This window comes from Pan paniscus, chromosome 2 (assembly GCF_029289425.2).
Source record: "Pan paniscus chromosome 2, NHGRI_mPanPan1-v2.0_pri, whole genome shotgun sequence".
NCBI classification, from domain to species: domain Eukaryota; kingdom Metazoa; phylum Chordata; class Mammalia; order Primates; family Hominidae; genus Pan; species Pan paniscus.
The window spans coordinates 177,060,099-177,075,083 of NC_085926.1; the positions used below are offsets into that span (position 1 = coordinate 177,060,099).

The 14,985-nt window shown below is 36.4% G+C and overlaps 1 protein-coding gene across 2 annotated transcripts in view; it reads left to right on the forward strand.

Annotated features, from left to right (window-relative positions):
- The window catches only part of PIK3CA (phosphatidylinositol-4,5-bisphosphate 3-kinase catalytic subunit alpha), an 84,863-nt gene that overhangs the window by 41,132 nt on the left and 28,746 nt on the right, over window positions 1-14,985 (forward strand). For both annotated transcript variants that reach the window (XM_034957744.3, XM_055110704.1), the window contains exons 2-6: window positions 7,795-8,222; window positions 8,741-8,950; window positions 10,341-10,591; window positions 12,311-12,556; window positions 13,270-13,355. In XM_034957744.3, coding sequence (XP_034813635.1) covers window positions 7,871-8,222; window positions 8,741-8,950; window positions 10,341-10,591; window positions 12,311-12,556; window positions 13,270-13,355 — 1,145 coding nt within the window. In that variant the 5' untranslated portion in view covers window positions 7,795-7,870. The remainder of the gene's footprint in view (window positions 1-7,794; window positions 8,223-8,740; window positions 8,951-10,340; window positions 10,592-12,310; window positions 12,557-13,269; window positions 13,356-14,985) is intronic.

Genomic DNA, 14,985 nt, shown 5'->3' on the forward strand with positions numbered 1-14,985 from the left:
GCTATGCGGATAAAGTCTCTCAGATAGTAGCCCTCAGAAGAATAGGTGAAAAGTCTGTATGGGCCTGGTGTCTTGGGTGTGCGGACCTCTAGTCTCCTCTCCTGTGATAGGAGTTAATGTAGATTCCAGAGATGGGGTTCACAATTCCATTCCTTCTGGAGGAACTTCCGTCTTGATAAGGGAAACTTCAGAGACAGCCCTTTCTTCACTTGAGGAGAGAAGAGGATGAAGAGACAGAGGTACAGGGGAATGTCAGACCTTGGTTCTGATGCTGCTTTTTTAGTTCAAAGAACTCATCATGTCAAAGTGTCATACTTTGGGGTATAGTTTCCTGACCCCTAACATGAGCAAATAAAGAGATGTAACTGAGTTAGCCACAAAACTTTTTTTTTCTGTTGGCTCTATCTAAAAATGAGAGTGGAAAATGTTCTGTGAACATATATCTAAAAGTATGGGTAAAACTTGTTTTACAAACTGTTGGTCATTCAGCAAACATTTAAACAGCTTCTATACTTGTGGAACATAAATAACTAGAAAATACAAGCTGCTTATTTTAGCAAATTGTGGCTGTTTGCATTGATCAGGCTGCCAATTGTGCTGAGGTATGCTTCAAAATAACTTTCTTTCTTATTTTTAATGACTTTTTAATGCAGGCACAATATCGATGTTTTAAAAACATAAGTATTTGGTGTTTTGTTTTGTTTTTTGAGATGGAGTTTCGCTCTTGTTGCCCAGGCTAGAGTGCAATGGCGCAGTCTCGGCTCACTGCAACCTCTGCCTCCCAGGTTCAAACAATTCTCTTGCCTCAGCCTCCCAAGTAGCTGGGATTACAGGCTCCCGCCACCAGGGCCCAGCTAATTTTTGTATTTTTAGTAGAGACGGGGTTTCACCATGTTAGCCAGGCTGGTCTCAAACTCTTGACCTCAGGTGATCTGCCCTCCTCAGCCTCCCAAAGTGCTAGGATTACAGGCATGAGCCACCACGCCTGGCCTAAAAACATAAGTATTTTAAACATAATACACTTTTGAAATTGAAACCTGAACTGAAATATATAAAATATACTTTCTGCATATTTTAAAGTAGTTAAGCCAGAAAACGTCTTAGGCTGTATTTATAGAGACTGGTAATCCATAGTCAAGTAATAGTTTTCTGTACTCTGCCTTGGAAATACTGATTCCAGAATATTGTAGTAGATTTTCATTGCCACATTTTGAGATGAATATTAGCAAAAGGGCATATCCAGTGATGGCAAAAATGAGATGGTAAACTATCTTGCCTGAATTATGGTTGAAGGAATTGGTGGAAAAAGACCCAGGGGAAATTCTCATAGCTTTCAAGTATGTGATGAGATAGAGAAAGTGGAACTGAGGGAATGAACAAGATAATTTAGGAGTAACTATGTTTAGGGATAACTTCAGAATTACTCCACAAAAAGTTCCCTATCAGGCAGTAAGCTCCCAGCAATGAAAGTACCCACTTAAATCACTTCTGAGATACTTTCCTATTTCAAGATTTTAACTTAAGGGCTTAAAGAACTTAGGTTGACACTGTATAGGACTGTAGTTTGCAGAGGCAGGGTTTGGGATAACTTCTTAGCCACTGGGCACTTATGCGGTTGATACCAGGTAATTCTAATACATTACAGGGATCAGCAAACTTTTTTTCTGCAAGATGCCAGATAGTAATATTTTAGGCTTTGCAGGCCATATGGTCTCTATAGCATCTGCTCAACTCTGTTGTTGCAGTGCAAAAGTATTGTTGACATTATGTAAACACAGTTTGTTACCTGTGTTCCAATAAAACTTTATTTACAAAAGCAAGTGGTGAGTTGGATTTGGCCTGTGGGTCATGCTTTGATGACCCTTGCCTTAACTAATGAAATCTAGAAATAGAGTTCTAATGTAAATATAGAAAGGCTTTCAATCTAGGGATTAAAAATCGAACTGTCAAGATGTCATTGTCTTCTTGGTCTGAAAGAGTACACATCAAGTGTTCAAAATAGTGAATTGCCCAATGAATTAAGAAACTTTCCAGTATAAAAGTCAAATGACAGTGGAGAATCTGATACTGTTTTTTACTCTTTATTTCTGCTACTTACGTTGTTCTTAAAGGCGTCGTTACTTCTGCTGGGTAGTACTGTCTACTCAGTTGGACTGCTGATGCAGACCCAGTCCATACCAACAAGTTAACACAGGTTCAGGCCTTCTGAGAACCAAAAGATTTTTAAGTACTTCCTTCCTAAACACAGTAACTTTTAACAGTAATTTTAACACCAGAAGCAAGAAGTAAACAAAAATCGCTGATGATTGAGGCATCTGTTGTCATATATTTTGTGCTCCTAAGGTCATACAGCAGAGCCTCTTGTATTATCTTTTGGTCTGTTGGCCTTTAGTTTATAGTTTGTAAAATGGTGGTCACATGTCAATGCTGACTAGAAGAAGGAGATGCTACTGTAATCAGGCAGGTTGGCCTTCGCTGAGAAGTGACCATTGATTGCTAGAAAACAAAGAAATGGGAGGCATTCAGCAACCTGGGGTTGTTGGTTTTAGGACCAGAAATGTACCCCCAAGTCTCCACCAAATTTCTCAATAATCCTGAAGAGTTTTGCTGTTTGTGTTTTAATATAACACAGTAATTGGTGCTTGTAATGAGGACTATAATTCATCAAAAAGGTAAATTGTGAATTGTGCACACGCACACACACTCTTCTAAGCAAATGGGACTGCTCTATTTTGAACAGTCTTCAAATTGAAATAACTTATTTCGATATATAGAAAATTAGGATAAGCAAAACCAATTTATTTACTCTTAAGAGTTCCAGATAGTAGTGATTTGTCAGTATGCATATGAATCTTTAGTCCTGGCATTCTGAACTCAAAACCTCAATAGAGTGGTTTCTTGACCCTTAAAGTGTTTTATTTTTAGTAAATACATTTTTAATTCTGTGACCTCAAACCTCCAAGCTACATTATGATTTCATAATTTTATAGTGATTTATCCCCCCATTGCTTTAAATTTAATAATCCCATCTTCTTTATTGGTATTTAATTTTTTCTGTAGTCTAAAGGCCCTTTTATTTAAAATGTTATATATTCTGATTTCTTAATTTTAGGGATTTTTCTCTAGACAATTGAGAATATGTAATTTTTACACTTTAATGTTCATTTGATTATAACCTACACTTGAAAAGCAATTTTTAAAGAAATCTGAGAGAATTTAAAAATCATTTTAAAAGCATCATGTCATTTTTAGCTCAAAATACTTCAGAGAATTTATTTTATTTTATTTTATTTGGAGACAGGGTCTTGCTCTGTTGCCCAGGCTGGAATGCAGTGGTGCCATCACGGCTTGCTGCAGCCTTGACCTCCCAGGCTAAAATGATCCTCCCACCTCAGCCTCCTGAGTACCTGGGACCATAGTGCCACCACACCTAGCTAATTTGTTTGTTTTTTTGTAGAGATGGGGTCTTGAGCCCAGGCTGGTCTCGAACTCCTCAGCTCAAGGGATCCTGCTGCCTCAGCCTCCCAAAGTGCTGGGATTACAGGTGTGAGCCACAACCCCCAGCCCAGAGTCTCCTTTTTACTAACGGTGTACAACATAAAATTCAAACTCTAACATGGTTTTACATCTGGCCCCTACCTACCTTTTGCCTCTCCTTCTTTGTCACATACTCCACCTGTTCCCATGCACTTTAGACTCAAGTAATGAAAAACAGCTTGTATTGCTAGGAACAGGCCGCATTCTTTCATGGTCTGACTTTATACACACTCTCTTGTGGCAACCTAGAACACTTGTCTGTAGGCTCTCTTACATCAGGCCATACCCTTTCTGTGAAATTTTTAATCTGTAATATTCTACTGAAACTTTACCTCTCTGAAGCCTTCCCTAATCTCCTTAGGCTTTTCCATTGTTCATATTCTATCTTGTAACAGTTATCACATTGTTAAAGTCGTTCCCCAGTAAACTATGAGACCCTTAACTGTGGAAGGGAAGGCATCTTTTTAACCTTTGTTTTTGTGCCATACTTAGCCTAGAGCCTGACATTAAGCAGGTACTTCTCAAAAAAAAAAAAAAAAAACACAGGGTAGAGACAGATAACAAGGGATTTCTGACACCTAAGCTGTAGATAGCTATAACATTTCAATAGGAATCTTGGGAATCTGGGGAACTGGAAGCAGCTGGGAAAGCACCGGCATCTGAGCCACTCAGTACTCTTCCAGGCTTGTGTGTGAGCCTTGCCACCTTCAGGTATTAGCACTTGAAATATAACTTCTTTATGAAGCTCCTTATTTACTTGCCTTCTCGGTGAAAAAAAAAAACAACAACAAAAACCGTTTCCTACCCCATCTGGTGCCAGCACTGTATAATTCCTAATAAGCTTGAAAAGATAATGTTGGCAATACTTTACAAGTTTATTGCTAATGTTTAACATTTATTAGGTGCTTGCTGTGTGCTGATCTCTGTGCTTACATATTTTTCATATATCACTTCATCTATCTTCACAACAGTCCAATGAAGTAGATGCCATTATTATCCCAATTTCACAAATGGGAAAAATGAGATTCATTGAGATAAATTAAACTACCCAAGGCCATACAACTATTGACTAAGGGGGCCAAAATTTGAATCTAGTGTAGATTCAAATTAGAGCTCATTCTCTTATTCACTACTGGGGAATATTGCCTGGCCATAACTGAAGTCCAAATAACAGCATGGTTATAATATGGGCTTTAAAATAATCTAGACCTGGATTCAAAATCCATTTATTGGCGGCAAGTGACTTCACTTCTGATCTTCAGTTTTCTCATATGTAAAATGATAATATCTACCTCAAAAGTGTTACTGCCCACCCATGTACATGGTACATACTAAAAAAGCAAATGTTAGTTCCATTTGCCACTTCTACACTTTATGTGAACCCTGGGGTAATGGTTTGTACAGAATAAGGCCTGGCATGAGAAGACAAAAACCATCTGACAAATAAAAAAGCTGTCATTCTGTCTACCAGAATGTCAACCAGTGCCTGCCTTCCAGGATCAACAAGTGTTTTATTACCATAATCACATTTATTCTCTTAATGAAAAGGGTGTGTCTTGAGTATTTAATAGTTAATTACCCATAAATATACTACAGTAGAATAAGGAATAAAACCAGTGATCTGTCTACTATAGTAACTAGGTTTCTTTCTTGGTAATACTTAGGGAACATATGAGGGTTCCCTGTGGGTTGTTATTTATTATATAAAATAGTTGCTCCGCTAGTTCCATAATAGAGACCTGTCAGTGCCATTCAGCAGAGAAAAATCATAAACACAGCTGCTGTTTTTGTGTGGCTTGTGGTTTTGGTTTTGTTTTCATTTGAACTTTTTTATGCAGGCATGTCATCATTTAAAAGTAGTCATTTGGTGTTTTCCCTTGCATTCTTCAGATTTTTTGTAGGCTTAGAAAAATTTAAGTCACTTCTATAATTGTTCATACAGATTGATCCATCTGGTCTTTTTACTAGCCAATGAAATTTTTGACATGTAGGAAAAAGGACAATTATTTTAAATTCTATAATTTCAGTGGATCTCTTTTATAAGTTTGAAGAAAAATAGTTTCAACTATCAAAAAATATTTTTCTTATATTCTTCATTGTTTCCTGTTAATTTCTGTATTTTCGTGGGGGCTAAAAAGGCTAATAATTTCTGCTGTTCCTACTCTTCACATCCTTCGTGTGTTATAACTCTGAAGCATACCATAATTATTTGTTTGCAACCAAGAATGGGTACAGCATAAATGTCTAATCAAATTAGGCCCTCTTGCTCTCTTTAAGTCACACTGGCTATGAGGTGGAGGTGGATTATAGGGGGCAGGCATCGATTCAGGGAGACCATTTAGGCCTTTGCAGTGGTCCAGACAAGAAATATTGATGGCCAGCCCAAGGTACTAAGAGTGGTATTTGAAGAATGTAGACAGAATAAAGAGAATTAACGAAGCTTGTTGGTGGGTTAGATGTTGATTGGTGTGAGATGGAGAGAGGAGTCAGGGATGGCAGGTTTCCTCTCTTCTTTCTTGTTGTGTTTGTTCAACTCTTGCTTATCTTTTTTTTTTCTTTGTTTTTTGATGGAGTCTCGCTCTGTCGCCCAGATTGGAGTGCAGTGGAGCGATCTCGGCTCACTGCAACCTCTGCCTCCCAGGTTTAAGTGATTCTCCTGCTTCAGCCTCCTGAGTAGGTGGGATTACAGGTGCATGCCACCACGCCCAGCTAACTTTTGTATTTTTAGTAGAGACGGGGTTTCACCGTGTTGGTCAGGCTGGTCTCAAACTCCTGACCTCGTGATCTGCCCACCTCAGCCTCCCAAAATGCTAGGATTACAGGTGTGAGCCACCATGCCCAGCCACTTATCTTTAAAGGATTAAGTTTATGTTTCCTACTATGGGAAACCGTCCCACCCCAAACTTGATGACCGCATTATGTGCTTTTATAGAACCTGGCACTTCTCCAGGATAGCATTTATTCTGTTTTGTAAGTGTGAATGTAATTACCCGACACACAGCATACACATAATCTTCATATTCTTTGCCTTGTCTTGTGAAGGCAAGGGCCATGTCTATCTTATTCATCATTAGATTCCCACATCCAACATAGTCCTGGGGACAGCACCAATGCACTTTTGGTGCATAAGCAAATAGTGTCATTTATAGCTCTTACCTACAATATCTGATAGACTAATCAAATATAGTAGGTTATCTGGGCCTTTTTGATTCATGTCTCTAGCTTAACTTTCATTTTTTTCTTATTTGGTATCTCTCACTTTGCCTTTTGACATACTCTTACAGTTTCGCTCACTGAGTAAAAGAAAATATAAACAGCAAGAAGTAAACTTGTGTTTTATGGATTTTGATAACATCTTCTAAAAGACCCCCCAAGATTGTTGATGTCTAAAAAAATTAAGGGCCTTCAACTCATAATAATACTTAATAGTTCTTAAAATATTACAAACTGATTGGAACATTGCACTAACAGAGAGAGTCATGGATCTTATTTATGTGTAGATTCATTTCAGTCAGAAGTATTAGGACTGGTTTATTTGAGAAAGTAAATAGATCATTACAAATTCATCGTCATACTTCAAGGAAAATTCATTGATGACACTTTCTAATATTGTGACTATATACCTAAATCATACTTTAAGAACAGAATGTCTAAGATATCACCTAGATAAGAATCAATACAAAAAGAAAAAGGAAAATTACAAAGATTGATTTAAGAAAGAAAAAAGACTAAGCCATAAAATTTCTCATTATTACAGGTTGAGGGCAGGGAGTGAAAAAGGAAAAGGATTTGACTTCTCTAGGCATGGTTTTACTTATTTTAAAATAAGAGCAGTGGACCCATGATCTGAAAGATTGTTTCTGGCCTAAATTCTGTTTTTCCGTAAGATAGAAGAGAATGATAAAGGTGATATGCAATGGGAATTTTGGGTTGAATTGCAACTTACTTTTCATTCTTCCCATAGCCTCATCTCTGTCTTGATGAAACCTTAGAAAATCCACTCAAATATAGTGTTTTCTTAAATGACTTTATTAAATTTAATTAAATACAAATGGTTTTTCTAATCTCTGCTGAAATAAATTCTTTGTAGCCTAATTTAGAGCAACAGTCTAGATTACAATACTTAAGATGAATTATTACTACTTAGCCTAATCAAGTCAAACTATGGAAAATGAGTTTTTACATTTTAGCAGTGTTATAAATGTATTCTTCTGTAGTTGTGTCTCTTTTAACATATGTTTTCCTTCTTTGATTTAGGTTTCTGCTTTGGGACAACCATACATCTAATTCCTTAAAGTAGTTTTATATGTAAAACTTGCAAAGAATCAGAACAATGCCTCCACGACCATCATCAGGTGAACTGTGGGGCATCCACTTGATGCCCCCAAGAATCCTAGTAGAATGTTTACTACCAAATGGAATGATAGTGACTTTAGAATGCCTCCGTGAGGCTACATTAATAACCATAAAGCATGAACTATTTAAAGAAGCAAGAAAATACCCCCTCCATCAACTTCTTCAAGATGAATCTTCTTACATTTTCGTAAGTGTTACTCAAGAAGCAGAAAGGGAAGAATTTTTTGATGAAACAAGACGACTTTGTGACCTTCGGCTTTTTCAACCCTTTTTAAAAGTAATTGAACCAGTAGGCAACCGTGAAGAAAAGATCCTCAATCGAGAAATTGGTATGATACAATATCCTATTCTAAAATGCAAATAACCATGAAGCTTAACTGTTGTCCCTTTCTAAAATATTTCTGTCTAAACCAATACCTTCGTAATCTTAAATAGCTTTCTAAATAAAAATCATTATAAATCTAAAGTATGTTTTACTATCGAACTATGGAACTATTTTTAACACCTTGATATTATTCCATAAGGTTTTATTTAAGAAATGTCATTTGTGGGATGACTTAGATTTGTTATATCTCAGTTTTGTTATTCTTTTAAAAATGATTGATAGGAATATTTGCTGCCTTTGCTCTAAATTGCTGAATATATTATTTTTTATATATTAAAAATATTCAGGACTTTGTCAACTTTTAATATATATGCATTCATCAAAAATTTGTTTTAACCTAGCGGTACTTTTTTTACTCTATTGTGATCTTCCAAATCTACAGAGTTCCCCGTTTGTAAAAAAAAACATGTTCATACTGTGTATGTAATAGAATGTTATATTCTTTATGTAATTTTATTAAAGGTTTTGCTATCGGCATGCCAGTGTGTGAATTTGATATGGTTAAAGATCCAGAAGTACAGGACTTCCGAAGAAATATTCTGAACGTTTGTAAAGAAGCTGTGGATCTTAGGGACCTCAATTCACCTCATAGTAGAGCAATGTATGTCTATCCTCCAAATGTAGAATCTTCACCAGAATTGCCAAAGCACATATATAATAAATTAGATAAAGGTAAGAAAATGACTAATCTACTCTAATCATTACTATAGTGCAGTCTTCTACCTGTGCCTATATCTTTGTATAGTCTTTTTTTTTTTTTCCAGCTAGATAGTAAGCTTCTTGAAGGCAGGGACTGCTTATACTGACAAGATATAGTTGAGTGCTAAATAGAAATTATGTACAATCAATATTTATTGGTTGAATTTTTGTGTGAATATGATACTGATTTCTTGGTAAATTGTCTATAAAACGGAAGAAGTATGAGTTTGAAATTTACTATTTTTTAGGATTCAGAATTAGAGCTGATTATCTTTTCATAAATAAAAACTATAAATAGAAACATTTTATGAAATTTTGGGAAAACTTTATACATTCTTGTTATTATATATCAGAAATACACCAGAAAAAAATAAGTAATTTTCTTAAGTATTAAATGCAGTAATTCTGATCATGGGTGATAATATATAGGGAGATTTTTGATATTTAATATATCAGTTTCTAGAATTAAGGGAACAAGAAACTAAACTATATTGTTTTCAAAATGCATGTCATTGTATCAGATAAATATCTATATTTTTCAGGGTAACAGTAAAATTATCAATTTGAGTTAACTCTCACACACTATTAAATATCAAATTCTGTTAGTAGAATAAGTTAAGACATCTTATTACTATTCGTATTTTTCAAAGTAGTTTAATGCAACATAAGATCTTTCAAAATTCTTTTCTATTCTAGCATATATTTTAATGCTCTTTTCATTTTCCCGAACATTTTTTGTGAAAAATTTTCAACATATAGACAACTTGAAAGAAATGTACTGTGAACAACCAAACCTCTCTAAATAGTTTGTCTTCCCGTTTTCTTCATCTTTCTCTTTTCTTCTTTTTTGGACTCCTGGCTTAATCTTAAAAGGAGAAAATTAGACAATCCATTTCCTCTCCCCTCGTAATTTTCTTACCTTTCCTCCCTCACATTTTCTGTCATTCTAATTGAACATCTTTAAACCTCCATTGGTTCTTTCTTTACTTCCCATAGTTACCAAAAACTTCCACCTTAGGCACTGTCAAACCTTTGAGACCATCATGAATCACTATTCATAGGGGCGGTACCCATGAAGTATGTCATACAGTTTAGAATGGAAATTAGCTTGGTCTCAGGTACTTGTGACCCACATATCACAGTTTTGTGTGCTTGTCATAAAACATGAGATTTGGGAATGATCTGGCAGCCCGCTCAGATATAAACATTTTCTGTTTCTACCTGATATTTACCTAGTTTTAATTGGGCTGATTAAAAAGCATTTCTGATATGGATAAAGTAATGATAGTGAATACTTGTTGAAATTTCTCCCTTGAAAAATGAAAGAGAGATGGTGATTGCATCTAATGTTTTCCTGTTATAGGGCAAATAATAGTGGTGATCTGGGTAATAGTTTCTCCAAATAATGACAAGCAGAAGTATACTCTGAAAATCAACCATGACTGTGTACCAGAACAAGTAATTGCTGAAGCAATCAGGAAAAAAACTCGAAGTATGTTGCTATCCTCTGAACAACTAAAACTCTGTGTTTTAGAATATCAGGGCAAGTATATTTTAAAAGTGTGTGGATGTGATGAATACTTCCTAGAAAAATATCCTCTGAGTCAGTATAAGGTGAGTAACAAGTTTCAAAATATTAATTTTTAATTTAAAAAGTAATCACATTGAGGATGAGTATCTGTATTTTTTTTTTTTTTTTTTTTTTTGAGACGGAATCTCACTCTCGCCCAGGCTGGAGTGCAGTGGCGCGATCTCGGCTCACTGCAAGCTCTGCCTCCTGGGTTCATGCCATTCTCCTGCCTCAGCCTCCCGAGCAGCTGGGACTACAGGCGCCCGCCACCACACCTGGCTAATTTTTTGTATTTTTAGTAGAGACAGGTTTTGCACCATGTTATCTAGGATAGTCTTGATCTCCTGACCTCGTGATCTGCTCTCTGTGGCTTCCCAAAGTGCTGGGATTACAGACGTGAGCCACCACACCCGGCCAAGTATCTATTTTTAGGATATACTTCTTGATAAGTAATATTAGTAAATAGCGTTTGTAAGCTTATTCTTTTAATTCTGTGATTAATTCGAGAGGCTGAAAATGTTGGCAGTTACTCTAGCTCCCAAATATAGATATTCCATGGGGTTGTTGTTGTTGTTGTTGTTGTTTGTTTGTTTGTTTTTCGAGACAGGGTCTCGCTTTGTCTCTCAGGCTGGAATGCAGTGGTATGATCATGGCTTACTGCAGCATCAGCCTCCCAGGCTCAAGCAGTCCTCTCACCTCAGCCTCCTAAGTGGCTGGGACCACATGCATGTGCCACCATGCCCAGCTAATTTTTGTTTGTTTGTTTGTTTGTTTAGAGACAGAGTCTCATTATATTGTCCAGGTTGGTCTCGAATTCTGGGCACAAACAATCCTCCTGCCTTGGCCTCCCACAGTGCTGGGATTACAGGCGTGAGCCATTGCGCCCAGCCTATTTCATGATTTTTATCCCCTCCAACCAGTGGCTGTGGAATGGAATTGAAATAGACATTTCAAAAAATCCATGACCTACTGTTAAGATATACTATTGATACTTTCCTACTCTCTTTTTCTGTTTATTAAATAAATACCTATAAGAAGCAACTACGTTTGTGCCAAGCATATGTCGAGTACTAATTTACATAACCAAGTAAAACCTGGGCCTGGCCTTCAGGTTGCTTATTTTCTAGTGGGGCTTATGGGTAAGAAAATAATGTGTATATAGTAACATTTATATTAAAAATCTCTGTCTTAACTACCATTTCAAAATTCAGACCAGTATATTTTAACATTTTTTGTAAATATCCATAATGTTACTGGTCTCCACTATTTGTGGTTTTTTGTTTTAATTTTAGCAAAACTAATGTTTCTCAGGAAATGTTTGGACAAAAAAGCAAGTGAACAGCAGCCTTTGGATGGGACATCAGTATGACTTAATAGATTGAATGACAGAGGCGTCCTAAGTGATATTACTTTTCTGTTATCATTCATATACAATGTTTTCATAATGAGTATCCTGTGATCCTTGTTTTTAATTCCTTTTTTTGCCTCCAGTTAAGGGTAGAACTACAGTTTCAAAAGTTGACCTTAATTTTTTTCTTTCGTGCAATTTATATTCAGAAGTGTTTGATTGATCTTGTGCTTCAACCTAAATCCTAAATGTTAGTATTTTAAATGTTATAGGAACTACTAATAAATGTGGTCTATAATGTTTAATTTTTTATCACCTTTGCAGATTAATATGTAAATAGTCATAATACTCTTACATGTTACTTTTAAAATGAAAAACCTTACAGGAAATGGCTCGCCCCCTTAATCTCTTACAGTATATAAGAAGCTGTATAATGCTTGGGAGGATGCCCAATTTGATGTTGATGGCTAAAGAAAGCCTTTATTCTCAACTGCCAATGGACTGTTTTACAATGCCATCTTATTCCAGACGCATTTCCACAGCTACACCATATATGAATGGAGAAACATCTACAAAATCCCTTTGGGTTATAAATAGTGCACTCAGAATAAAAATTCTTTGTGCAACCTACGTGAATGTAAATATTCGAGACATTGATAAGGTAAAGTCAAATGCTGATGGTTATTATTTTATAGAAATTATTTTAGATAACCTTTTTCTTGAACTATACAGTAATCTGTTGACCTGTAGTATGTTTTCAGATGGTTAGGAGAACATGCAAATCTCCAAATGTAAAAATATATCAAGAATTTTACTTGAGCTTCCATCTACCTTAGCTATTATACAGCTCACAGTCCTTTGTTAATAATTCTAATATTCACAATTCTAGCTCTTAAAATCAAAAGTTTTACAGAATTCGTTTGGCAGAAAGACCTGGGCCAACCTTAAGTGAGGGTTTTTATAATCTTTATTAACCCCACTTAGTATAAAATTCTGGTATCTTATTAAAGAAATATTAATGTCTTTATGAGGTACTGCTTCACCAGCTAAGGAAGTAGTATTTAGTAAGTACGTGTACCAATTTAGCTTTCTAAAATATGGAAAAACTCTGAATTACATACCTCCCTTAAGGGGATTGTGGGCCTATATTTACGTTTTAGTAGTCTGATGTCTCCATTGTTATTAGTGGATGAAGGCAGCAACTAATTTTGGTGAAGACTCTACATCAGTATTAACGTGTTACATATGTGAAAAAAAGGAGAACCAAGCTATATCTGAACAAAAATTCCGTGGTTTTATATTTGATTCTATCGAGTGTGTGCATATGTGTATGTTGAGTGTATACATTAGTATATACATACTTTTTTCTTTTAGATCTATGTTCGAACAGGTATCTACCATGGAGGAGAACCCTTATGTGACAATGTGAACACTCAAAGAGTACCTTGTTCCAATCCCAGGTAAGGAAGTATATAGATTTATATTTCCAAAGGTTATATTAGTGTTTAGCAGTGTGATCCATAAAAGTAGTATATTTTTTTAGACCAGCCTGGGCAACAAAGCAAGACCCCATCTCTACAAAAAGTTTTTCTTAAAAATTAGCTAGGCACTGGCCAGGCACAGTGGCTCATGCCTGTAATCCCAGCGCTTTGGGAGGCTGAGGCGGGTGGATCACGAAGTCGGAGTCTGAGACCAGCGTGGCCAAGATGGAGAAACCCCATCTCTACTAAAAATAAAAAAAATTAGCCGGGTGTGGTGGCGGGCGCCTGTAATCCCAGCTACTTGGGAGACTGAGGCAGGAGAATCGCTTGAACCTGGAAGGCTGAGGTTGCAGTGAGCTGAGATTGTGCCATTGCACTCCAGCCTGGGCAACAGAGCGAGACTCCGTCTCAAAAAAAAAATTAGCTAGGCACAGTGGCATGTGCCTGTAGTCCCAGCCATTAGGGAGGCTGAGACAGGAGAATAGGAGAATTGCTTGATCCTGGAAGTTCCAGGCTGCAGTCAGCTATGATCGTGCCACTGCATTCCAGCCTTAGTGAGACCTGATCTCAAAAAATATATATATTTTACATCATTAGCTTTATACAAGCTATATATTAATAAATTACCAGAAATGTACATATAGACCAGCAAGACTTTCTGTCAAATGAGTATCAGTCACAGGATTATTTGATTCTGTCTAAAGTTTTATCAGAATAGTTTCTGATTGTCTCTTTTCATTGTATCAAAGAGAGAACAGACTATGGTTATAATTGTATGCTAATCATTCCCCACATTAGATTAAAAACCTAGCATTTTATTCTTTTCCTGTCTCCATCATCATTCACATGAAGGAGAAGTAAGAGTTGGCAAGCAACTCCATAACCAAACTACCCTGAGGCAGTTTCCTTCAAATCACTCCCAAGAATAGATATTTATGGCTTTCAAATAAAGGGTCTTTGGTAGCAAATTAATTTGTTAATGGGAGAGGGAGTTATGGGGAACATTTTAAATTATTACTGCCTGGATGTGATGAAGAAATAAAAAGTAGTATAATCCAATAGCTCACTATCCTGCATTTCTTTGCTTCTCTCTATACAATCATTTGGGAATAAGAGTACCCCTGAACGTAATAGCAGTAATATTTCAAGAGAACTCAAATTGTTATTGGACTTTATGATAAAATAACAATAGAGCTAACTAGTGACTCCTCCAGAAGTAAATCTCATAATGAATTTAGACTGAGTTCTAAGACATTCAAGAAAAAGTTCTGGTCTTGTTGCTAAAGATGGCCACCCTTTTAGAGCCTAGGTAAAGTTAAAAGAGATGGTAGCTTTGTCTGCCACAGGGAAGGAAGATAGTTCCTCAGCCTACCTAAACCACTGTAGGTCAGAAAACGTATCATTCAGGTCAGAAATGAGATTGTGACAACAAACAACTTCAGGATTTTTTTTTTTTTTTTGAGTTGAAGTCTCACCCTGTGGCCCAGGCTGGAGTACAGTCAAGTGTAAGCGATTCTCCTGCCTCAGCCTCCCTAGTAGCTGGGACTACAGGCGCATGCCACTGCGCCCAGCTTATTTTTTGTATTTTCAGTAGAGGGGGGTTTCACCA